General features: G+C 32.7%; 1 protein-coding gene across 7 annotated transcripts in view; it reads right to left on the bottom strand.

The window, feature by feature from the left end:
- The window catches only part of PUS7L (pseudouridine synthase 7 like), a 38,884-nt gene that overhangs the window by 4,524 nt on the left and 7,954 nt on the right, over window positions 1–26,406 (bottom strand). For 2 of the 7 annotated variants that reach the window (XM_045553989.1, XM_045553990.1), the window contains exons 3-9: window positions 26,201–26,360; window positions 24,145–24,337; window positions 23,907–24,005; window positions 19,423–19,504; window positions 17,561–17,841; window positions 13,128–13,181; window positions 10,051–12,110 (exon numbers count right to left, since the gene is read on the bottom strand). In XM_045553989.1, the coding sequence (XP_045409945.1) occupies window positions 11,784–12,110; window positions 13,128–13,181; window positions 17,561–17,841; window positions 19,423–19,504; window positions 23,907–24,005; window positions 24,145–24,337; window positions 26,201–26,360 (1,196 nt within the window). In that variant the 3' untranslated portion in view covers window positions 10,051–11,783. Of the gene's footprint in view, window positions 1–4,042; window positions 4,522–8,013; window positions 9,601–10,050; window positions 12,111–13,127; window positions 13,182–17,560; window positions 17,842–19,422; window positions 19,505–23,906; window positions 24,006–24,144; window positions 24,338–26,200; window positions 26,361–26,406 lie in introns of those variants that run through there. The other 5 variants (XR_006735815.1, XM_045553991.1, XM_045553992.1 and 2 more) reach the window with 5 other exon arrangements.

Here is a 26,406-nt window from a genome sequence, read left to right as displayed (position 1 = left end):
CCTAAACACTACTGATTTGTATCTGAAAACTGAGGTACAAAATATGGCTTCTGGAAAGGTCTCTTTGGTGTGTTCTTGAAAAGAATAAGGAAGTGTTTCAGCTAAAGCTGTTTACTCCTTCTGGTGTACACTTTTGGTTTGCAGTAAGAAACTCTTGCTTAACAGCAAACATGCAAGATAATAGATCTAAACAAAATTAGTCACTTCCCAAAAGCATTAATTAATGAATTAAATTAAATAGAATAACTTTATTCAGTGAAATCAGATAAAAATCATTCTATTAAGAATTATACTAATAATGCTCCCTTGAAGACAACACAGTATAACAAAATAGAAAGTTAATTAAGTGTTGAAAAAATACTATTCCATTTATAAAACATGTTTCACAGGTTTTTACCTCTTATTTTTTAAATTGACAAGTAAATATTGTACATATTTGTGGTATACATGATGTTTTGAAATATGTACACATTGTGGAATGGCTAAACCAAGCTAATTAACATATGCATTACCTCACATACTTTTTTGTGGTGAGAACACTTAAGTAGATACTAAGCAGATACTTAATTGCTAAGTAGATACTGTCTTAGCAATTTTCAAGCATACAATACATTGTTATCAACTATAGTCAGTATGTTTTACTATAGATCTCCTGAACTTATTCCTCCTGTTTCACTGAAATTTTGTGTCCTTTGAACCAATTCCTAATCCCCCTGCCCCTGGTAACCACCATTCTACTCTCTACTTCTAGGGGTTCAACCTTTTTAGATTCCACATATAAGTGAGATCATGTGGTATTTGTCTTTCTGTGCCTGGATTATTTCATTTAATGTAATGTCCTCCAGGTTCTTCCATGCTGTAGTAAATGACAGGATTTCTTTCTTTTATTAAGGCTGAATAGTGTTCCGTCATGTATAAAAAGCACATTTTCTTTATCCATTTATCTATTGATGGACATTTGGGTTGTTCCCACCTCTTGGCTATTGTGAATAATGCTGCAATGAACACAGGAGTGCAAATACCTTTTCAACATACTGCTTTCATTTCCTCTGGGTATATATCCAGTAGTGGGATTGCCAGATCATATAGTAACTCTATTTTTAAATTTTTGAGGCACCTTCACATTATTTTCCATGATGGCTGTACCAATTTACATTCCCAACAGTGTACAAAGGTTTCTTTTTCTCCACATAGTTACCAATACTTATTGTCTTTTGTCTTTTTTTATGACAGTCATTCTAATAGGTGTGAAGGGATATCTCATTGTGGTTTTGATTTGCTTTTCCCTAAAGATTAGTGATGTTAAGCATTTTTTCATATACCTATTGGCCTTTTTATGTTTTCCTTTAAGAAATGTCTATTCAGGTCCTTTGTCCATCTAGAAATTGAGTTTTTGTTGTTGTTGTTGTTATTGAGTTATTTAAGTTCCTTACCATTTCCTTTGCTGTGTTCATGGGTTTTCTCATAGACTACTCCTCTAGTATATTTAAAACGTAAGTCCAATATGTGTGTGTATGTGTATGTTCATGTGTGCGTATGTGTGTGTATTCTCCTAAACCCCAAAATACAGCAAAAACAAAGAAACAACAAGCCAGCTTTTTAAAATAAATTATTTCTTTCAACAGAGCTGAAGGGATTACTAATAGATTTAGCAGTTTCCCTAAACCAAAGGATGTTTTATAATATCTATTGTTGCTTATTTTTTAAAAAACATTATGCTATATAACAATACAAAAGTCCCCAAAATTTATGGAATGTTTGGAGAGTATTTTAAAATATATATATATACATATATACTCAAGTAACAAAATCCAGACCACAAGACAGTCTGAGGATGGAAATTTATACTCCAAACTCACACTGAAATGCAGATGCAAAAATCCTAACCAAAATGTTAACAAATAGTATGGATAATCTCAGAAACAATATTGAATGAAAGAAGCAAGACACAAATACAGACATGTACAATTCCATGTACATAAAATTCAAAATCAGACCATATTACCATATTATTTGGGAATGAATACATGTATGATAAAGTTATAAAGAAAATGAAGAAAATTATTATAAAATTTGAAATAAAGGTAATCTCAGGAGCAGGGATTTGTGATTAGGGAGGGGTTCATGGAGGAATTTTTTTTTTTTTGGATGCAGGCTATGTTCTATCTTTTTAGATCTGTGGCCTCATAAAATAAATTGGGGACTGATCCCCACTTTTCTAACCTCTGGAAGAGTTTGTGTAGACTTGAATTATTATTTTTTAAGTGTCTAGTAGAACCAGCTATCAAAGCTATTCAGGCCTGAACTTTCCTATATGAAAAAATTTTAGCGTACTGGTTCAATTAATTTAATGGTTACAGGATTATGCATGTATAGTACTCAGGTGACATAATAATGTTAACTTATGTTTAAATGAATTTTCCATTTTATCTAAAGTTTCAATAATATTGGCACAAAACTGCTCAAAATACTGTCATTTTTTAAATTTTTATAGCACCTGTAGTGATTCTCTTTCCAATTTTGATGTTAGTTATTTGTGACTGCATTATTTTCATCAGTCTCACCAAAGGTATGCCAGGTCTATTAGTATTTTCAGCAAAACAACTTCTGCATTTGTAGATCCTCTCTATTCTATTTTGGTTTTATTTCATTAATTTTTGTTTTAAGTTATTCTTTTCTTCATTCTTTTGATGTCCTATTTGACGTTATTTCTATGTTCTTTTCCTAACTTCTTTAGATGGATGCGTAGCTACTTAATATACAGCCTTAGTTCTTTTCTACCATAAGCATTTGAGTATAACCTCCCTCTACATGCTGCTCCAAGTGCATCCCACAAGTTTTAATGTGTAGTATTGCTTAATATCATTCAAAATATTTTCAAAATATTCTAACCTTTTATTAAAAATATTTTGAATAAAAATAGTTCAAAATATTTCCCAATTTTATATTTTATTTATTTGACCCAGGGCTTATTTAGAAGTATATCTCTTAATTTCCAATGATAGAGATTTTCTGGTTATCTTTCTGTTGTTCATTCCTAGCAAAATTGTACTGTGGCAAAAGAATGTACTTCATATTGTTCAGTCATTTGAAAATATATTGCATATGTTTATCATCCAGTGTATAGTCAATTTCTGTAAATGTTCCATGGATGCCTTAAAAAAATCTAGGTTCTGCAGTTGTTGAGTATACTGTTCTACGTATGTCTATTAGGTGAATTTATTAATTCTCTTGTCTAAATCTTGTGGAATCCCAGTGACTTTTGTCTTCTCTCCTATAGTTATTAAGCAATCTATGTTTTAAAAAAATCTCTACCTCCTCTATTTCTTTCAATTTCTACTTTGTATATTTTGAAGCCATGTTATGAGGTATATTAAAACATAAAGTTTGTGTTATAACTCTTTTAGGATTTGTCTAGATTTTGTTTTTTTTTTAACTGGAATACCTCAACAACAACAACAAAACAAAGTTGTTGTATTTTCCTGGTGAATGGAAACTTAAATCATTATAAAATGCCTTTCTTAATTCCCAGTAATGTTTCCTGTCTTAATTTTTTTTCTGACTTTCATATGCCATATCAGCATTTTTTTCATTAGTATTTGCATTATGTACTTCTATCTTTTACTTTCAACCTTTATGCTGTTTTATGTTTGAGATATGTCTGTTGTTAACAATATACAGTGAAAATGTTTAAAAATTGTCTTACAACTTTTTAACTGGATCATTTAATTCATTAATAATTAATGTTATTATATATCTGGATTTAAATCTATATATTTTCTTTGTGCTCCTTTGTCTTATAACTTTCTCTCTTGTCAGTTTCATTTCATCTTCCACTGGATTTCTTTTTCATTATTCTATTATTTTCTTCTACTAATTTGGATGTTATACCTGTTTTATTCCTTCAGTGATTATAGATATTACAACACACATATCTAATCAATATATTTATCTTTTACAGATAATAGAACCTTAGGCCATTCATTCCATTTAGTCCACACCCAGCCCCTATATTTTAATTTCATATCCTTTTTAACCCAGAAGACGTTATAAGCATTATCATTTTATAAAGTCAATGTTTGCTTATATTTAACCATGTACTTACCACTTTTCCTGCCCATCATTCATCCTTCAACCTTGGACTTTCATCTAGGACCCTTTATCTTCTCCTGTAGTAGTTTTTGTTTGTTTGTTTTAATATCCTCTAGTGAGACTCAGCAGTTAGCTGCAAACGTTCTGTTATTTTAATATACTCCATTGTTGCTCTGGAGAGTTAGCTACTTAGCTTATCACTCTGGTCTTTCCTTGGAGAATGATCTTTCTCTGGCTGCCTTTAAAATTTTTCTTTTCATTATTGATGTTTTACATATTCACTATGATATATCTCAGTGTGGCTTTTTAATTTACATTGCTTGAGATTCACTGGACTTCTTAAATTTGTATTATAGTGTCTTATTAGTTCCAGATAATTCTCCATGTTTTATCTTTCTCATGTTTCTTAATTGCTATCTGTGTCCTCATCTATAAAATGAAAATAATAACAGTAATCATCATAAATGTAAGTACTTGTTAGGATACAAACTGCTTAGCACACAGTGCTCAATGATTGATAGCTACGCTCATTATAGCACTTACAGTGAGTCTTTCCCCAATTTGCCTTAATGTCATACAGTATTAGAAATATGCAGATAAATTCAGAGATAGGCAGAAATTAAATAATCACTAGTTAAACAAAGTAGAAAATTAAAGTACTTTCCATGGCCTTGAAACCAAAAACAGTTAGGTTAAACACTCTTTATAACCTGGAGTAAGCTATTTAAACTCTTCAAGCCCTACAATCCTTATTTGTAAAATGAGGATCAAGAAAGAAAAGAACACAGGAAAGGCATGACAGCTTGTTCTAAGTTTTAAATGGAATTCTACAATGCTTTTAATATTTAAATAAAAGGCAAAGATGAAACTATTAAAATTATTTTGGCAACTTATGTAAAGTCAAAGAGCATTATAATAATTCCTAATTTTAATATTCTAAACTTTTTTTGAGTGGAAAAGAGTATTTCAGAACTTTCATGAGATTATATTTACCAAATAAATTTGCTAAAGTATGTCTGTTGTATTCACTCAATATTTTTAAACCTATTACATGTCAGGCACTGATGGTGCCCAAGGTATAAAGATGAATGCCCTTGAAGGGCTCATAGTAGATGATCCAGATATCTAATCAAATAAGTATAATAAAATGTGAGCAATGAGAGAATAGTGATACATGCAATAGGCTACGAGAACATAGATTTCACAGAAAACATTTAATGTAAGCAGAGGAGATGGTCCAGCCAATGAAAATAGAGGTTGAAGTGCATAATGTGAAAATTTGCCATACATGTTGAGCATCCCTAATCTGAAAATCTGAAGTCCAAAATCCAAAATATTCCCAAATTGAAACCTTTTTGAGCAGTGACATGACATCATAAGTGGAAAATTCTACACTTGACCTCATGTGACAGGTCTCAGTCAGAACGCAGGTATAGAACACACAAGTTTATTCAGTGATCTCAAGGGAAAAATAAAATTGCCTTCAGGCTATGTGTACAAGGTGTATATGGAACATAAATGAATTTTGTTTTTAGACTTGGGTCCCATCCCAAGGTATCTCATTATGCATATGCAAATATTCCAAAATCCAAAAATATCTGAAATCTGAAAGACTTTTGGTCCCAAGCACTTTGGATAAAGAATATTCAACCTGTATTTGGAAAAGAGCAAACAGAGCTAGAACAAAGGATATGTTCTGTGGAGTAGCATCAGATGCCACATGAAAGATAATTTGGGGCCAGACTGTGCAGGTCTCCATGTGCTATGTCGAGGGGTTCGGACTTTTATCCCACAGATACTGAGAAGCTACTGAAATGTTCAAGCACCTAAAAATAGTGACGGAATAAGATTTCTACTTTTTGGAGAATAATGGACACTAGTATACAAGATCGACTGGCTAGAGTGAAAAATCGGAGGCCACCCAGTTAGAAAATTATCACAATAATCAAAATGAGATATAAAGATATAGACATAAAAACATAGTCATAAAATGCTTTTCAATGCATTGGGAGAATGCCCTTTGAACTTAGAATAACTGCTTCCCAGATTTGCTATTGGCTTCAAAATTTACAAATTGTGTTCGTATTTGCATAGCATAAAAATTTATTAGATTCCTTTATGATATTTCATAGAAAAATGCAATTGAAATTAGTTTCTTTTTGAAAATTATATGCAAAAAAATCCATTTTATTATAACCTAAGGGAATTGTAAAGGTTACTTACAGAAAGGATCTTCATTTCCCCTTTTTTAGAAAAGAACACTGGCTAGTGAAGAAGGTGGAAACAACGATCAACTAAGATTAAAACACTATTGCAGTAAAAAATTCAGAATCATGACTTAACCAGTCTAAGAAAATACCAGTAAGGCTTATTGGAAATGATGGCTTGGCATAAAAGCATAAAGAATTGAGTTCCTACTCCCCTCCTCTCTGTACCCCATTCTACTGCCTGAACACCCTCAGTTAAGCAGTGACCAGCTCTTTGATCTCTACCCTTTTTAAACAACCAAATAGCTCTTGTTTTGACCCCATGGCTAAATTTCCTCCTTGTAACAAGGCTTTTATTTCTACATTGGTAGTTGAGTTGGGTTTTTATAAAGGAAACTGATAACAAAAAAGACAATTTAATATATCTTGTATCTTGTAATATTTCCAGTATCTAAATTTAATTTTGTGGCTATCCTTGACTTTTTCCCCATACATAAAAAATTTTTCTTTAGTAAGAGAGGGCCTATGTACACAGGCAGAGTAAATTAACTCCTGCCTCCAAGTTGCTGAGAAAATGAATTGCTTAAGAAGATTAGAGTCATTTTCTTTACTTAGAGGTATTCTTGACAACCCACACTGAAATTACATAAGATTAACTCCATTAACACCATTTCCCATTCTTTAAACTAGTAGCTTTTTAGAAAGCAGCATTTAGACTGAATAGTTCAAAGCATATTTTAAGAGGAGGTCTCAAAATGCTTAGAAATGCTAATATAAGTATCATTTAAGGATTTAGAATGGGGTGCTGGGAGGTCAAGTAACATATTTTTGGTCATAGAATGAGCCATAAGTGAAATGGAAAGATGCTGCTTGTTTTTCTCATTGCCATTTAGTCTGCATATTCTATTTACTGGTGCCATTTCAAATCAAATGAAAACTTAAAGGACATAACATTGTGTAATCCCTCAGTGACAGAGATATTATTTCATTTTATTTTTGTCTTTCCCATAGCATCTCATAGAGTGCCTTTAACTTAGGGTCATTCAAATATTTGTTGCTTAATATGTCACATACTTAACATTGCTTTGTGGCCTATCAAAAAAATATATAAAGCAGAGGGCTTAGAAAAACAAATTAAAACAGTAACATATGACATCAAAGTTATCTCTAAAACAGAAGCTTTCTGAAATTTGAAAGCAAAATTCATAACTCAAGCACTAAACTTTAAACTAGTTTTATTAGCTGCACAGATCAGTGCTATTAAAAGGTATAATGCATAAATTCCTTTCTCTGGCAATATGTAGGCAAGAGCCACCAGAACAATTATGAACAAATGCAATCATAATCCATTAATTTCCTTACCTTTCCCTCTCTGAACTTTAGATAGTCTTCAATATTTTTAAGTGCAAAATTAACAGACAAATATATTCTTGTTTTAAAAGTTCAAACATCTCAGAAAAAAAAAAAGTCCTATTTTTCTACTTGCTAGCACATGCCTCCAACCTCTTTTTCTACCCTTACATCAATGTAAGAAAACTTTGCATTAAGTTATATGGAACTTCATTTTCTTTTTGGTCTCTTAAGGGTTATTCCTAGGTGGAAAATGTGGAGAAACACTGACCTAGATAGTTCTTAAAGATCCTAATTTGAACAAACTGCTAAATCCCCAGATTTAGAAATAGTTATTTCCATTTACAAAAAAAAGAAAAAAAATCTGTAAGTTTGAATTATAATTACTTTATGCAAAGACAGAGTCAGATCAGATCTCAATAGAAAGACATTAACCATTTTATTGTAAAAATTTCATCAGAAAGTAAAGTAATATTAACTATAATAACACTAGCTGAAATTTACTGAGAATTTATATGCACCAGACAGTGTTCTCAGTGTTTCACAAGATTTTCTGAAATCAAGTCCCTATCAGTAAAATTTTAAGACATGGCATGTAATCACCAGTACCTCTGTTCATAATAATATCTTGAATTTATATATATTTCATAATTTTATTTGATATAATACTCCCCTGGACTGAAAAATAAACACTAACTTCAAATTCTTCAAATCTGAGAATACCACAACAGAGGAAATCGGTGGGTTACTAACGTCCCATACTAAAGCAGTGGTAGAGCCCATCTTTGAGTTGAGGGATTTTCAACTGTACCAGTATTCCCTAAAGTTTAATGATTCATGTATCGCTGTCATAATTATTGCTATATCTATAGCATTATTTATTTAATACCTTAAAATTGATTCTTTTTAAAGTTCAATTTAGTTTTAAAGGAAAGATAATAACATCACATAAATGGGGAACCAGAATTGTTTGCTATAAATAAAAGGTAAAATAAATTCAATCAAACACAGCAATCATATTAAATTCTAGTTACAGATTGTTGCCTGCTGATATTTGTGAGCCTGAGGCCTGCACAGTCTGTGAAAAAGGTAAACCAGCAAGTATCAGTGACATATTTGAAATAGTGTCAGTCAGGTTTCTCCTTTCTTAAACAGAACAATTGATAAGAAGACTGAAAGAGAAATGAAAAAGGAGCAACTTTCTCACTATGCTTTTTCAGTGATGTTTAATATTGTACCAAGTACCATCTAAAATAACCTACTATGACCTGCAGTGATTTTGCATATTATTGTGATACAAATCTGAAAAGATTTTGGGAAATACCCCAAAATGATTTGGGAATTTGCTGAAGGATATCTTTTATTTCTGTTTTGGTCTCAGAATCTCAAAAGGAAAGTTGTTTCTCTTCAGACATGCCCCAATATGTGTATTAAAATCAATGGCAAGTAATATCAAGTTGGTGGAAATGAAAGTTATTACTAAAAAAAATTGTTTTCAGAAAGCAAACATTGGTAGTTTGCTTTCTTCCTAGTACTGAACTAGGAAGAATAATCAAGTTCAACCATACACTATCTTGTTTGACCTTGAATAGGTCAATAAACCACTCAGATATGTTTCTAATATGCAAAATAAAGGAAAATACTACCTCCACATAGAGTAGGTTTATGGGTTAAGGTGAGAGATACCGGCATATCAGATAATCAATAAAATGTTAGTTAAGTCAAAAGTTGTGACTTTCACTTTTTTACAACTCACAAAAAATCCAGAAGATCTCAGTTTGTTTCACCTTACTGATCCTCAGGCACTATTGCTCAGTTTCAAATGCAGCCTTGATAATTAAAACTAATCCAAAGGTCATGCTTAGGAAGGCCTGAAATGCTTCAGAAAAACTGGGAAAACCTAGGTAACTGGTCATCAGTTGGTCCAAAGTGTATTAATAAAGTCCTTAAACTGAAAAAAAAATTAACATGGAAAATATTATTGGTATATAAAATAATATTCCACAAGAATAATATCTGAATACATTTTATGGTAACTTGAAATAAATCAGTGATCCTTTTTATACATAGCCAAAGTACCTACTAAATAAATAAAGATGTCTAACGTTATAGTGCCATCTACAGGCAAAGAAAATAATATCAATGACGACACATTTAAATAGTTTCACATTTTCTAATTACTACTCAACATTTAAGAGAAAACTAGGATTTAATAATTTATATAATTCATCTTATAGTTATATTTACAGAATATAATATATCACGTAAAAGAAAGTTAAAGCAGTTTTTCCAAATTTTTTTTACTACCCAATAGAGTATCATGTCATTCCCAATAAACATTACAACCATGAAGGTAATTTTTTAAAAAATCAATAATACTACAATATACAACTTTTGCATGTTGAGTATTACTTATTGCTAAAATATGTAATGACAAAACAAGGACATTTTTAGTATTAACAAAATCTAAAACCCCATTATCTTAATAGAATGGCATTTTCATTTTTTTTCTTTTCTCTTCCAAATTTGCATTCACAGACATTTAACAATAACTATGTGCCAAGCACTTTTTAAAGCTGCTTTACATATATTAACTCAGAAAATCCTCACAATTACCCCATGAGGTAGGTAATATTAACATCACTATTTCATAGATGTTGAAACTGAAGTAAGTACATGAGCTTAAATAATTTGCCCAAGGCCGCACTGCTATAAGTGGCAGAGCCAGGGTTCAAACTGGGTGAGTTTATCTCTGATATCTATACTAACATGTCTCTCATTTGTAAAAGCTGTTTCAGTGTATCATTGCATTTGTAATACATGTGTTCTACTTTTGGGGGACATTTCTCATTTAACTAAAAAGTTCATCACTATTTTTAATAACTACATATTTTGCCATTATGTTGGTACATCTCATCTTATTTACATTAGTTATTTAATGATGGACTTTGAAACTATTTTTAATTTCTTTCATTACATATAAAAAGGCTGCAATAGGCAAATTTTGTATTGCATATAGCTTCTTTTCCTTCTTTTGAATTTTATTTACTTATGCTAATATTTCCCCAAACAGTTTGATTCACTTAAGTACATAAAGTGCCATATCACTGATAAACAATGCTCTATACTTTTTAAATTTCATCCCTATATAGTATTACCAACAATGAAAAAATGCTCAGATATTCCCAAAGCATAATAGTCATTTCCTCCTCCCCACCACCAAAATTTAACTAATATAAAATGGTTAAGGATGATTTACGATGTGGGATAGTTAAACTAACAAACATTAAAATTTTCAAACGGGCTATGTGTTTTATTCCTCTAGCAACATAAAAAGTGGAGATAATCCTATTTGTCACTTATGAAGTTAGCATTGCCTTGATTCTATAAGAGACGCACAATGAATAATGTACCCAAAGTCACTAGTGTCAGAGTTGGAGTCTGAGCACAGATCTGTCTGACTCTAAAATCTATATTTTAGATAATAGATTAAAAATATTGAAAAGGCAAGATGGTCAATGCATGTCAAGATATAGAAATTATATTAAAAAAACTGTATTTCAATCTTCATCAAAGATTATGTATCTCATAAAAGGATAATAACTACCCTGGGGTAGCCACCATAAATAGAGGGTTGGTATTTCCCTTGTATGTTGTTCTGATCAATAATTTCAAAAATAGTTAAAGATAATAATTAGCAAAATGCTTCATTTATCTTTTTCTCCAACCATATGCTTTCACTGCAACCTAGTTTCACTTCTGTTCTAAGCAAGGAGATAGAGAATATGAACATTACCATACAAGTTTTTTTCCCTAAATGTTATCTTGCAGTGTTATGTTCCTATTGGTTTAAAAAGACTGTAACTTTTGTGACACAGAATAAAGGTCACGGAAACATTATATAATAGAAAAAACATAGACTTTGGAGTCAGATCTTAAATTCAGACCCTGAGACTTTCTAGCTATATGTCCTTCTGGAACATTACAGCATCAAATTCCAACTTCTCAGGTTGCTGTGAAAATTAAAGGAGGTAACAATTAGGAAGCTCCTAGCATATGGTAGATGCTCAAGAAATTTTAGCTTCCCTTCCTTCAAAGAGTGACATATATATGATTATATCAAAGGTATCAGTTTTAAACATCATGCTTCATTATTTCCCTCAGACAAACTGTGGCATAACACGAACTGTCAAGATCAAAAGAGATCAAAAGAGATAAAGTTGCTTCATCTATGTGGGAACCTTCCGTTTTGACATCAATGTCATGATTTTCCTTCAGTTGGTATGAGAGATTATAGGGATGTTTCAAAATCTGTCTATAGCATCCTGGTACGTTCAGTTTCAGAGCAGGTACTTTAAACCTACATGTTTGTAGTCCGTCTCTGCTAAGTATTTCATGATACCATTGCCCTACTTTGTTCTTTGGGTACTGAATATTGTATCCAAGTACTGGAAGAACCACCTGTCAAAAAACAAGGGGGAAAAATACATGGAATAGCCTTCAGAAAGATACATGGTCATAGTTTAAATTTACTTTTATGACTGGAATCTGGATTTATAAAAACAGTCTCAGGGTATAAACATTACAGTCAGCCTAACACACGCTTTGAGTATTACACTATGATTAATGTTGCCAGGCAAAGAAAACAGCTAATGAAAATCAAGGACTCACAATAATGAAGGTAACCAATTCAAGTCAAATACTATTAGACCAACCACTGTTCAAGAAATTTGGGTACATTAATTAGCCAATAAAGACTTAATCTCTACAAAGTCACGCATATACTTTCTATAACACAAAGAGTAACCTTTAGTGCTCAATCACATAACTGGTATTTTGGATGGGAATTTTCATTTCTTCTTACTTGTTTAAAAACAAGAAAGCAAACAAATAGCTGCAAATTTGATGGCTATTTTCTCAGCTGCTTGTGGGTAAATTGCATTTTGTGGGGTTTTCCTCCTTTGCTAGTGACTTCTATAGTTTTCTTGAAGAGTACCAAAAGGTAGTCAGAAAAAAGAACACGGTAAAAAACTCAAATATACACAACATGAATGAATCTCAAATTCATTATGCTAAGTGAAAGATGCCAGACACAAAAGGCCACATACTGTATGATTCCATTTACATGACATTCTTTGAAAGGCAAAACTATAGTGACAATAAACAGATCAGGGGTTGCCAGGGACTGGGAATGGCAGTAGGGGTGAACTACAAAAGGACACAGGGAAATTTGCAGAAGAGATCAAATTGTTTTTTATATTGATTTTTGTGGTGGTCATATAGCAATATGTTTATCAAAACTTGTACATTTACCAAAACTTATACAACTGTAAACTAAGAAGAGTGAATTTAACATAAATTATACCTGAATTTAAAAGATTTGATAAAAAAGGAGGAGGTGGCCTGAGAAACATTTTGTCTTTTGGGGACAATGTCTATACTTAGATCTAAGTGACAGTAATTTTTAAGCAAATTTACCTGATGTATTGCATATGTATTAGCTGATTCCTCTTTTTTGGTTACAAGATGAACCTATTTGTAAAAAACATAATGAAAACATGTATGATTCACAAATGTTCCATAACTCTGGTATGTATAATTTGATTACTATGCTGAATAAACATACATCCAAACAAAATGTTTTCATAATTTGTTTCCGAAGGAGTAGACTACATAAAAATTAGGATGAATCTTCCTGCTTTAATTGCTAAAAAACAAAGTTGGAAAAAGGTGAGGCAATACTTTCACCTTAGTGACCAACTATCTTTTTCTAAATCACAAAGTTTTATTATGCTGAATCAAAAATCTGTTTCAGTAATATTAATACCAACCCCGCCCCACCCCTACCAACCTCTGTCCCCAACAAATACCATAATCCTCTTTGTAGAATTGGTGTTTTTCAACATTTGTTTCGTAGAATAGTAATAAGTGTCACAAGTAGGAGGGAAAAAAAGAGGTATGGGATAGATTTGAGAAATGTTGCTCCAGGATATCATAGCATAATTCTATTTTCTCTTGCACATGAAAGCTCAAGTAGAAAGGCAGCTATCATCTCTCCATAAGGATAACAGTATTCTAATATTCTTAAAGCATTCACCATACAATATAGTACTTAGATACCCTCTAAATCTGTTTGCTTTTGCCTCAGTTCTCCCTAGTCTTATCAATAATGTCTCTCCTTTTTTTGTTTTAAATCTGAGTTTGTTTGTTTATTGGTAAATAACCTCTTTTGACTACTGCACTCAGAAATCTGGAGCTATAAAGCTCCAGATGTGACCTGACCAAAATACAAGGGACAGACAAACTACATGGGACTATGATTTCTCTTGCATCACTTCTAGCTTTTTGTCTTTCACAGATTCATAAGCATACCCCCAATACTGTGATTTAAGTGATTTATGAAAATACTGAACAAACATAGTCAAATACAGTATACCGTGCTTTGTCTTTAGAGAACTTGCTCCAGGTTGATATCAAGCAAATATTAATTAACAAACATGTTTTTGCTATATGGCTGCTCCCCTAACTTCTTTTTTTTTTTTTTTTGAGACAGGGTCTAACTCTGTTGCCCAGGCTAGAGTGCCGTGGTGTCAGCCTAGCTCACAGCAACCTCAAACTCCTGGGCTCAAGCAATCCTCCTGCCTCAGCCTCCCGAGTAGCTGGGACCACAGGCCTGGCTAATTTTTCTATTTTTAGTAGAAAAGGGGTCTCACTTTTGCTTCTGCCTCAGCTTCCCAGTGTGCTAGGATTACAAGCATAAGCCACTGACCCAGCCTTCCCCTAACTTCTTAATTGTCTAACTCACGTTTCTCCGTTTTTTCATCTGGCTCACAGAAAAATTATAAGAAAATTACAAGCGACTTGAAATAAAGATACACCTGTTAGTCCAGTAATCCTATCAAAAGAGGGAATCAGATTAGTTTCCTACAATTTTTAACTGTAGATGCACAACATTATATACCCCATATACCATTTATTAGGAACCTTTATCTTTTCTCTTTTCATCTTTTACATTTTAAGCCTCTAAGTCCTGCCTTTTCCTTTCTCAGTGCTAATAAATGTTCTCTCTTCTTCTGTGGCTCCAAAAAGAAAAGCAGATACAATTCTTATCATAAAACTATCCTTGCATATGTTATTTTGAACAAAGAAATCTTATAAAATATATGCATTTCAGAAATTGTTGCTGTATATTGTGAAAGTAATCTTTAACTTCTAAAATTCTGAGTTAGAAATGTCTGATTTACAAAATAACGTGTTGCCCAAGTAATATTTAAATGGACATGTTTTCTGGAAGGTGTTTAAAAAACCCTATGATTTTTCATTATTTATCAAAAGATCACTGACATATCTTTTCTCCCCCACATGAGGTAAAATAAGACCTAGAGTGCTGCTAGATTTCTTTTTACAGAGTTTGAAAGCCTGTGTTGCAATTAAATGACCATTCTTAGTAATACATACTGCCTCCTACTGATCACTTACTTATGTAAATATTCCTAAACCACCCATTTAATGAAACAGTAAAGCAGACATCTATTTTTCTGATTTGCACAACTTTTATTCTCTCTTTTCTGTTAGTAGCACCCTAATTTTGCAGGGGGCATCCCCAGTTCTCAGATGTGGGTTAGGTGGGATGGTCCCAGGAAGGGAGCCCTGGAATGTAGGCTTAGCCAATCACATACTCCAGCCATACTTACTGATTCAGTTCTGTACACGTGACCGAAGCCAGGCCATTCCTAGCCACTAATACTTGATTTTACAGTTTTTGTTGACACTTTTAGGAAAGAAAAGCTTTCTTTCTTGCAGAGAAATAAGTCTAGAGTTGTAAGAAATAAGCCTAGAGTCACTAATAACCATCTTGCCACCAAAGGTATAAGCCAGACTGGGAATGAATCTAACACAGAGAAAAGCAGAGCTGAAAGATGAAAAAAATGAGACTGATTACTTAGGACACTTAAGCCCCTAAATACAGCTGTCCCTGAAGCAATCATGGACTTTCAGTTACGAGGACTAATGAATTCCTGTCAATTTTTCCTTAAATTACCGTAGTTGAGGTGGGTTTCTATTACTTGAAACCAAAAAATCTTAATGCATATACCTAGAACTATGCCGTCAATTTAGATAAAGCTTCTTTTTTATAGAGTTAAGTCTATTTTTTGTTTTTGAAAAACTGGCCCATGCTTTAGCTCTCAATGCTGACACCTTTTCTATACCCCATGATTTCTCTAGTGGAGACCAGTTGGAGCTAGGAGTCAGGCAACTGGGTCTTTTTAGTTCTGCTACCTGTGTGACTATGAATCTGGCTCCTCTGCAATCTGAATCTCGATTTTCATTTCTATATAATGGGAGTTAGAAAAGAGGGTGTCTAAAATCCTTTCTCCTACAAAATTCATTGATTATATGATGTTACATATATAAGTATTACTCAAAATTCTTTCACTAATTTTTAAACCTTATTTGGGAGACTAAATATTAGAGAATAATATTTTTTTTGCATTACAATATTATAAGATGAATTTCATTGCATGATTTATAGAATCCAATTTCATTAGATGAAACCCACATAGGTAAAAATACTCAGGGAGGAAATTGAAAGATCAAGTTTTATAATATAAATTACATTAAAATTTGATTACTCTAAATGTCTCTAAGACGTTGTTAAAAGGAAAAAAGCAAGTTATGAAATCACATTTACATAAAAGAAACGTATAACATTACATGTCCCATATACCATTATTATAAAAATCTTATATTTCCTTTTCATATTTTAAGTTTTGAGCCTCTAAATCCTATCTTTTCTTTTTTTTTTATTCTATCTTAATAGAATAAAAATCTATTTTCTGTGGACATTTATGTAAAAGCATAGAGAAAGGTCTAGAAATACACATGCCAAACAACAGAGGTTAATTCTCTGGAGGAAGGGAAGGAATCGTATTCGGGGGGTGGCAGTGATGGCAGCCTCATCTGTAATGATTCAAATTTTATTTTTAAGGGGTCTGTTTTGTGCATTATTTGTATAATTTTTTTTTTTTTTTTTTTTTTGAGACAGAGTCTCGCTCTGTTGCCCAGGCTAGAGTGAGTGCTGTGGCGTCAGCCTAGCTCACAGCAACCTCAAACTCCTGGGCTTAAGCAATCCTACTGCCTCAGCCTCCCAAGTAGCTGGGACTACAGGCATGCGCCACCATGCCCAGCTAATTTTTTTTTTCTATATATATTTTTAGTTGGCCAGATAATGTCTTTCTATTTTTAGTAGAGACAGGGTCTCACTCTTGCTCAGGGGCTGGTCTCGAACTCCTGACCTTGAGCAATCCACCCACCTCAGTCTCCCAGAGTGCTAGGATTACAGGCGTGAGCCACCACGCCCGGCCTATTTGTATAATTTTTTAAATGTATTTTTGTTTGTTTGTTTTTTAAGAGACATGCTTGCTCTGTCATCCAAGCTAAAGTACAATGACATAATCACAGTCCACTACAGCCTTCAACTCCTGGGCTCAAGCAATCCTCTTGCCTCAGCCTCCCAAGTAGCTAGGACTACAGACATGCACCACCATGCCCGGCTAATTTTTAAAAGTTTTTTGTAGAGATAGGTCTAACAGGTCTAACTATATTGCCCAGGCTGGTCTTGAACTCCTGGACTTAAGGGATCCTCTCACTTCAGCCTCCCCGAAAAAATGTGTTCTTCAAAACAATCTTTACTACCTTTGTACCTTTCACTTAATACCACTATTTTTATTTTTCTATTTACTGACATGTATAAAGCCTCAACTGACAGCAGAGTAGATGCAGTAGCTGAATAAATATAAGTAAAAAAAAATTAAATGTATGTTTATTTTTAAAGTGTTTCTAGAATCGGGGCTTCTGAAAACTAATGTTCCTGGTGTGGTTACTTGGAAAACTGATGAAATGATACTTACTTTACTATTTGGGAGATGCTCATCATCAATATCTTCCTCCAAACAGATCAAATCACCCTCCACTACTCTTGATCCATAGGTTGCAAGTCTGTAAGACACTGCCTCATTCCAAATTTTGCTGCTATATGCATGAACATAGAATATGCGCATGGAATGGGGAAAAGAGAACCATGCCTGGACACAACCCTCCTCCGTCATGCCAAAGCGATGCAATGATTCCAACAATGCTCTCTCTCGAACTTTGAACTCAGGCATCAATGAAAGGGTGCCTTTAGCATCCTCTGAAATAAAGAATAAATCAGATAATCAGTCTCTTTTATTTAAAGGCCAGTTATAAAGGCCTTTGCTGTGCTCTCTGAATGAGAGGCAATGAACAAAAATAGGAAGATAATGCTCAGAACTATCAGTTAAACTAGCTACACTCAAAAAAAAAAAGTCATTCATTATATGGCCCTCCTTTCACTTTCTCTGCTTTAGAAAAAAAAAAAAAAGGTCAACATTAGTAATGATTTGCCAGAGTTCCTTACTTCAGAATAGAGACAAACTTGAAGTTATTCAGAGGACTGTCAAAACAAACAAACAAAATCCCACCAGTTTATTAAATAAACCGCTGAGCTAGTAGAGACTGGAGATTTTTAAAGAGCTTTTATGGACATATACACAGAATTTTTTCACTAAAAAATGGTGAGATCTGGATCCCTCAAGGATACTATTAGGCCTTGCAAATGAGATACACTGTAAAATGTTGATGACTGGACTCCACCACGAAGACGCTTATTCAGGCAGAGCCTTGGAATCAGCATTGTAATAAATATACCAGGTGTTTCTTATGCACACTAAAGTGTAAGAACCATCAGGACTCTATAATGGATACAAACAATAAGTCATTTTGAATTTTCTTTAGTATTACTTAAATTACTCATAACAGCTGGAAATGCCTACACTGTGTATACACTGTGGTGTGGTACAAAAATATTACTCTCCTGTGAATAATTATATATATGTAATATGAATATAATTAAAAATAATGAATAAATATTTGAAAACTGATATTCTTTATTTCAACGTGTAAGTGAAAATTTAGTATACACATGCATGTTGATCAGATATTTGAATGAACCTGAAGTGGTATGGTTGCTGTCGTTATTATTTAAATACAAGTTATATTTATCCAGTATGTGGTATGTGCCAAGTATGTGCCAAGTACTATTTTAAGAGTATTACATCTACTATCTTATTTAAATCTCATAACATCATTATCTTCATTATTAGCTTCATTTTACAGGTAAGGAAACTAAAACAATGGTCTTAAATCACTTGCACAGACTGTAGAGTTGGGAAGCATTCAAGTTGAGAGTTAACCCCATGCAGTCATAACCACTTTTCTTTAGCAGTTGCCATCAAGCATTCTACATATATACCATCATATTGACATAAAGTTTTAAAAATTGACAGACAGGGTTAAATGGCAACTAGATCAAAAACATTGCATAAAGTTTGGACTATCATAAATAAACTTTTATTTAGTTTATGTTCGAATCTCCTCCAGTTGTAATAGATTATACTGCCATCAGCACAAGTGTAGAATTTGGAACTTCTATCTCCTCAGAGGATTTTGGTCAAGAAAAACCAAGAGACTCTTTCTCCCCTCACCCTTAGCCCCAAACAAGAGTTAGAATAGTCAAGAATCTCAAATCTGGGCAAAAATGAAATACCTTGGTCATGTAATAAAATGATTTCATAAGTAATATATTACAATCTATTTCTCATCACATTCATGTTGCAGTGAATACCCTCCTGCTAATATAACGTTTATGTTGTGCATCTGCAAGGCTACATATGGGATAAACAAACTTAAATACCAGTTTGAAGAAAATACTTCTTTGCTCTATTTATGGGATCGTCCAAGTCTTCTGGTGTAAGAAATAATTTTATGGCCTTCACCTTGAAAAATCAAGCAAGCAAATATGTCAAGGAAAATATCAAATTACTTTTTTAAAAAAGATACAAATTATCTGGCATTGTAAAAGAATAGGCATTTAATAAATGATATTTGATACTGCAATTTTCTCTTCAGGTTTTCAAAAATTAAACAATGTTAAATGTAGAAATAAACCTTCAGTACAAAGTAACTTTATGTGTAGTTTTAAAATATTATGGACTGGAAAAAGTGTATCCCCATGATCACTTCCACAGTTCTATTTTTGTCACTCTTTTTTTTTTAATATTAAAGTTAAAATTTATTGAGATTCTGAGTCAGGTGTAGGAATTGTGAAAAGCTAGGCTATAGTTATTAAATCCTTATTTTTAATACAGTTTCTAATTTGTCAAAGGAGTTACTTCCCAAAAGTGTTAATCATGGATGGGTTGAAAGAGTATGCAGGAAATGTGGCAATGTTGTTTACATATACCACATTATAAGTCTACTGGAGATCCAAAGGCATTTGTGCCTTTGTGGAATTTGAAACAAAAGAACAGGCAGCAAAAGCTATTAACGTATGCCCAAATCCTAAAAAGAAAAAAGGAAAAAAAATTTAGCAAGTATTATAAATAGAAATTTTCTTTTGCAATCATTTCAGGTTCTTAACAATCTACCAGAAGAAGCAACAAGAAAACCTTAGCAAATTTCCTAAGACAGGGAAAAATAAGCCCATTCTGGCCCAAAGAATAGCTGGCATTTATTTAATATTTAAATATATATATTTTAAGTTATTTAATATTTACATAGATGTAGCTGAAATAAAATGAAACTAAATGATAGCATTGTTACGGAAGAAAATAAAAAGGAAGATAACGTCCAGGCCAAAGCATTAAATGTGGATACAAGCAACATGAGTGTCTGTAAAATGAAAAGATCAAGAACCTCATCTGAGGACTCTGAAGTAGAAACTACTGAACCTCAAAAAGCAAACTTCAAAGAAAAAGACAATATGGGAAAGAGTTGAACTATCCAGTTTATCTGAAGTCAGGAGAGAGGAAAAGAAGTAGCTCCGAAGATGCAGAATGCCTCACTCCCACATCGAAAATAAAGAAAATGGCTCAGAAAGACAACATTAGCACTTTGGTAGGCCAAGGCAGGAGGATTGTTTGAGCTCAGGAGCTCAAGACCAACTTGAGCAACACAGTGAGACCTGTTCTCTACAGAAAATAGAAAACCTAGCAGGGCATGGTGGTGCACACCTAGTAGTCCCAGCTACTCAGGAGGCTGAGGCAGGAGGATAACTTGAGCCCAGAAGCTTGAGGTTGCAGTGAGCTATGGTGATGCCACTGCAGTCTACCTGGGGTGACAGAGTGAGACTGTCTCAAAAAAAAAATTTCTTTATATACTTGAAAGTAATAAAACTAAAGATACCTGTATTATAAGAAAACTGCAGACATCTGTGGTACAGCAGAAAGACAACAGGACTCAGGATTCAAAGTCCTAAGTTTAAAGTCCAGCTCTGCCACCTCCTGAATATAGGACCTATGGGAAGTCAACGACCTCAATTAGCCGAGTGCTGTGGTGTGCACTTATAGTGCCCACTACTTGGGAGGCTGAGGCAGGAAGATCGCTTGAGCCCAGGAGTTTGAGGTTGCTGTGAGCTATGCTGGTACTACTGTACTCCAGCTGGGCAACAGAGTGAGACCTTATTTAAAAGAAAAAAAAAGTACTGTCAAAGTATATGGTATAAATTCTATTGTCATTGACCATTGACAGAACAATTTATACTTCTGCCATTTCTTTACTTCTATTATTGAGCTAAGAATATAAGTGTAAAGTAATGACAAATACTCAGATTTGACCAACACACACAACGAAAAGGGAGGTAGCAAGCATAGGGGAACAGCAAGCAATTAATTTCATTTGTGTTCTCAATTCCCTGAATTCTTTGGTTTTAAAAATAATTGCAAAAATCTTAATAAAAAAGTTGTCAACTTTAATGTTTTATTTTAAATCCTAAATAGATTTAAAATGTTCCTTTTTTTAAAAAAAAAAAAAAGTGGTATCTACTAGTTCCTGTATTTTATCACTCTCTCCAGCACTGGGATTTCTTTCTAAATATGAGTCTTAGAGTAGGAAAGGATCTTAAAATAGGTCATTCAACCCAATCTTCCACTAAATCTTCTTTTACAGTATTTATTCATTCAAACAAATATTATTAGGCATCTGCCATGCCCTATGTACTACTTAGGGTATTAGGCATAGAGCACTGAGCAAAAAAACACATGGTCTCTGTCCCACTAAAGCTTACTTTCTACTAGAAAAGATTAAATAAATGATAATAATAAAATATGATAAAACTTAAGATGGGAAGTCCAGGAAGCTCTGGGATTACAAAATAAGAGGAATTCACTTTTTCTTGGGGAGTACAAAGAGAATATTTAAATTGAGACCTAACAAATGTAAACATTGAGGAGGGCATGCTCTGAGCAAAGGAAAGAAGTTACAGCTTTCTAACTACAGGAACCAGCTTCTAATACGGCTCCCATGGATCTCCATTACCTGGTACTCATGCCTGGTGCAGTCCACGTCCACACTCATCAGGGCAGAAGAATATAGCAGAAGTGAAGGTATGTCACTTCCAAGATTAGGTTATAAAAGACACTGAGGTTTCTGTTGTCTCTCATTCTTATCCCTTTGCACCCTTGAACTCATCTGTCTGGGGACAGCCATGCCACAAGTAGTCCTACAGCAAGAAATTAAAGCCTCCTGCCAATAACCATGAGGGTGAGCTTGGAAGCACATCCTGCCACCCTAGTCAAGTCTTCAGAGACTGCAACCCCATGAGAGACCCTGACCCAGAACCACCAGCTCAGCTTCCCCATGTTCCCAACTCTCATGAATTATGAGATAATAAATGCTTGTTGTCTTAAGCCACTAAGTTTTGGAGTAATATGTTACACAGCAATAATTGAGTTCTAATAGTCTAGCAAAATTTTTAAAAATTTGAGATCATGTAATATGAAGTTTGAAATAAGTAGGAGAGTAGCCATCCAGCCTTTGATTAAATGCAAAATGAGAAACAAGACATTCCAGTTCTTTGGGAGAAGAATCCTATTCCTTTGAATAATTGTTAAAAAAAAAAAAGAAAGAAAGAAAGAAAGAAAGAAAGGTCTTTCTTCCACTAGACTACCACTTGGGCCCTTAAATTTCTCCTTGTAAAACCAGAGCATTACTAGTCCAATCATATTTGTGAACACTTGTCTAATACAGGTCTGGCACTGCACTAGGTGCTTTCACAAAGGGTTTTTCATTTACTTCTCACAAAAATCTTGTGACATATATCTTATTTCCATTTTACAGATAAGGAAACTGAGGCCTGGAAAAGTTAAGTAACTTGCCTATGGTAACACATCTGACAAATGGCAGAACTCAACTAGAACGTACACAGACCCCAAACTAGGAAATTCTTCTTCCATCTGACAAAATTTCAAATATTTTATCATTTCCTCTTCAGAGTTTTCTAGACTGAAGAACCACTGTACAGTTAAACATTTCTCATCAACATGGTTTCTAGATCCTATATCATATCATTTATATTCTAGTTGCTCAACTCCCTCTTGAAATGTGAAGCCCAGAACTGACTACAGATTTGCAGATGTGAGATGTGATCCAAAGCATCAGCTCTCCACCTTATTTCCATGTGTAAGATGATGTTCAATGCATAATGCTTCTCACAAGTTCCTTACTGTTCCTTTCTCTTCCACTCAAGAAAACATATTAGAAGACGAGTGAGCATGATACAATCATATGAATAATCTTGCATTTGTTCAAATATATAATTTTTTGTAGTTTTCCTCCATTATGTGTACTCCATTCCAGTGTAAAAATATTTGTGTACATATAATATGTAATTATATATACATGTCTATATAAAAATATATATTAAAAGTATATATACACACAGACTTTTAATATTTCTGCAAATCCAACTTCTTATTTGTGATATACATTTTTAGTTTCATTCGAGACTAGACAGATTTTGCTTTCAAATTTGCTGCTCCCCTTTTGGTCTCTGGACTTGTGTGAATTCATATCTTTTACATGATCTGATATCTGATTTCTGGAATTGTAGGGTATAAGTTTTCTCTAAATCTTCCATATAGTTCACTAAGAATTTATAAAGTGATAGCCAATACTCTATCAACTCTCAAATAAGTCTTAAACACCAGTGCATACAGTTGGCTTTCTTGTAATATGATACCAAGAACATAGTAGCTGCTTAATAAATGTTCAATGATATAATATATATGTATGTATGTATACACATGCATTTATATATTAGAGTTAAGAAAGAAAGAGATTGGCTTATAAAATAAGTATACCTGACAAAACAGATAAGATTATATTTTTTTAAATCCATACCATTTCACTCTTCAGCAAAGCCAGTCCAATTTGATCTGTGTGAACTTTTCTTCCTTTCCCAAATCTCTGTGGTCCATAGTAATTCACAAAGCCTTTATTCTACATATACAAAATAATCAACAAATTAAAAGTATATAAATATTATTATGTGTCAAAATATAAAATCAAATCTTTCTCTTCGTATTTGTTTTAATAAAAGAATCTTATAATACTCTATTTTAAAATTGAGTTTTCTTACCTTAACATTTTCTATTGCCTCCAAAATTCTCTCTTGCAAGTTTACAGAATCATTTATTTGGTTTTTTACATTTCTGATGACAATATCAAAGTGATTTCCTTTGAGCTGACCAAGTCTAAGGGAATTATCTACAGACCGAATATTAAACACATTCATTCTTTTCTTTTCAATTTCTTTTTCAATATTTTTCAACCTGTTAAGTGATAAATCGTACAGACTCAGTTAAATCTTACATTTAAAAATTACTTTAAAATAAGGTTTTAAATGACAACTGCCAAGCAACCCCTTATATCCAAGATTAATACAATTTTTTTGAATATTCTAAAGTTAATGTTATCTCAACAAATGTACACTAAATACCCATTATTATAAGATTATATTAACAGAGTTACTTTAAGGATTATATTAACAGAGTTATTTTAAGAACTTGAACATGTATTACTAATGCTATCACTCTATCTACACAGGCCTTCTGACTTCTTAGTTCAAGTGACAGAACCTCCTAGCAGTTCTCCTGATCTTCTTGTCCCCAGATTCTGCTCCTTCTCAGTTTCTCTTCCCCTCAACATAACCAAGAAAAACCACGCGCACCAGAGGATTTTCTGAAATTCTGCTCTGAACACTTTCTTACTCAAACTTTCAATTATTCCCAACCTCTGAAGAATAGATTCCAGTTTTCTTAGCATAACTTTCAAGATCCAGTAACAGCTGATAGAAATTTTCCTTTATATCCCTATTTTCTATAGTCCTTATAGAAACTATATATTAGGCAAACTGTAGTTTACTGCCCCTCCAAACATATCTCCAGATTTTTTGCTTCTGCTAAAATCCTACTGTTACTTGAAGGGTAATTAAAATCCCATACCCATAAGCCAAATCAAAGTAATCTCTCTTACTAAGAACTAACACATTTATTGTCTTTGGGAATTAAAAACTAGCTTTTGTCTTAAACACTTTCTAACGTCTAAAGTTCTTTCCCTTACTGCCCTCCTTGACCACAAAGACAAAATGATACACATTTTGGTCTCCTATGTAAGTGCTTAGAAGCACTCAGAAGAGTCTACTTGCAAATAGTGGATACTTAAATATCTGAGGAATAAGGATTAATGTATCAGTATTCTATCAAATTAGGCTAAATTTTGACTAAATGATTCAACTTTTTGAAGTTTATCTTAAGGTAAAAGTATCGACAGGTGCAGATTTAAGTATAAGAAAATTAATCATGGTATTATTTATAGTAAAAAACTGGAAAGAATTCTACTTTTCAAAAATAGGAGAACATTAAACAAATTAGTCTAAATGATGAACATAATTTTGAAATATTTCATGACATAAATTTTCACATAACAATATTATTTTATTTTAAAAAGTAAAATTTAAACTACATGCAAGTATGATTTTCATGTATATAATAAATGTCTGTATGATATATGTGTGATATAGCCTATAAAAAATCTGGAAATATATCAAAATATTATTATAGTTATTTCTGAGTAGTGGAATTATTAGTAACTTTTAATTTCTTTTTTATGCTTTTTTCTATTATCCAAATTTTTTATAATAAATACCTATTTCTTTTACAATTACAAAAATATTTTAAACATTTGATTAGCTAAGGGAGGCTAAATTTAGGTACTTTACATTCTATTTAACAAAGGTTTATTTTAAATGTAAAGATATAAGATAATAAGGGTATAAGTTATAATAATTAGAAAAAAATTATTTATAAGATACTTTCCCAAATGTAAATACATATTTGAATATATTAATAGTACAGGATGTTTAGAGATGACTTAGACAGTTTAAAATTGCCACTTCTCAAAGTTTCTATTCTAAAACTTCCTCTATTTTCAATGTAAATTTAAGACATAACTCTATTTAGAAGATAATTATATTATTAATGTCAATGTTCTGCTAATTTTGTAATCAATTAATCAATATTGATAGTGGGGTTAATGCGCTCCCAGTATTATTCTGAGTTTTTGATCATATAATTATTTATTCATTCAATAAATATGAAAGTAAAGTTCTATCTTAAAAAGCAGTATCTTATTACCTCTCTGGAGTCACTTTTCTAACAACCATTGCTTGATAGGTGACGGCTTTCTTGTCTTTAAGGCCTGCATAACTAAAATCTGAAGGAATCACACCAAGTTTGATAGCTAAAAAACCAATTGCTTCAAACATTTCCAGATTTTCCTTTCGTAGGGTAAAAGCTGAAACAAAAATAACAAAAATAATCTTAGATCACAAAAAAAGAAG

The sequence above is a fragment of the Lemur catta genome, chromosome 6 (assembly GCF_020740605.2).
Source record: "Lemur catta isolate mLemCat1 chromosome 6, mLemCat1.pri, whole genome shotgun sequence".
In the NCBI taxonomy this organism is placed as follows: domain Eukaryota; kingdom Metazoa; phylum Chordata; class Mammalia; order Primates; family Lemuridae; genus Lemur; species Lemur catta.
Note: the sequence above shows the minus strand (reverse complement) of the source record. Positions and strands in the feature narration are given on the sequence as shown.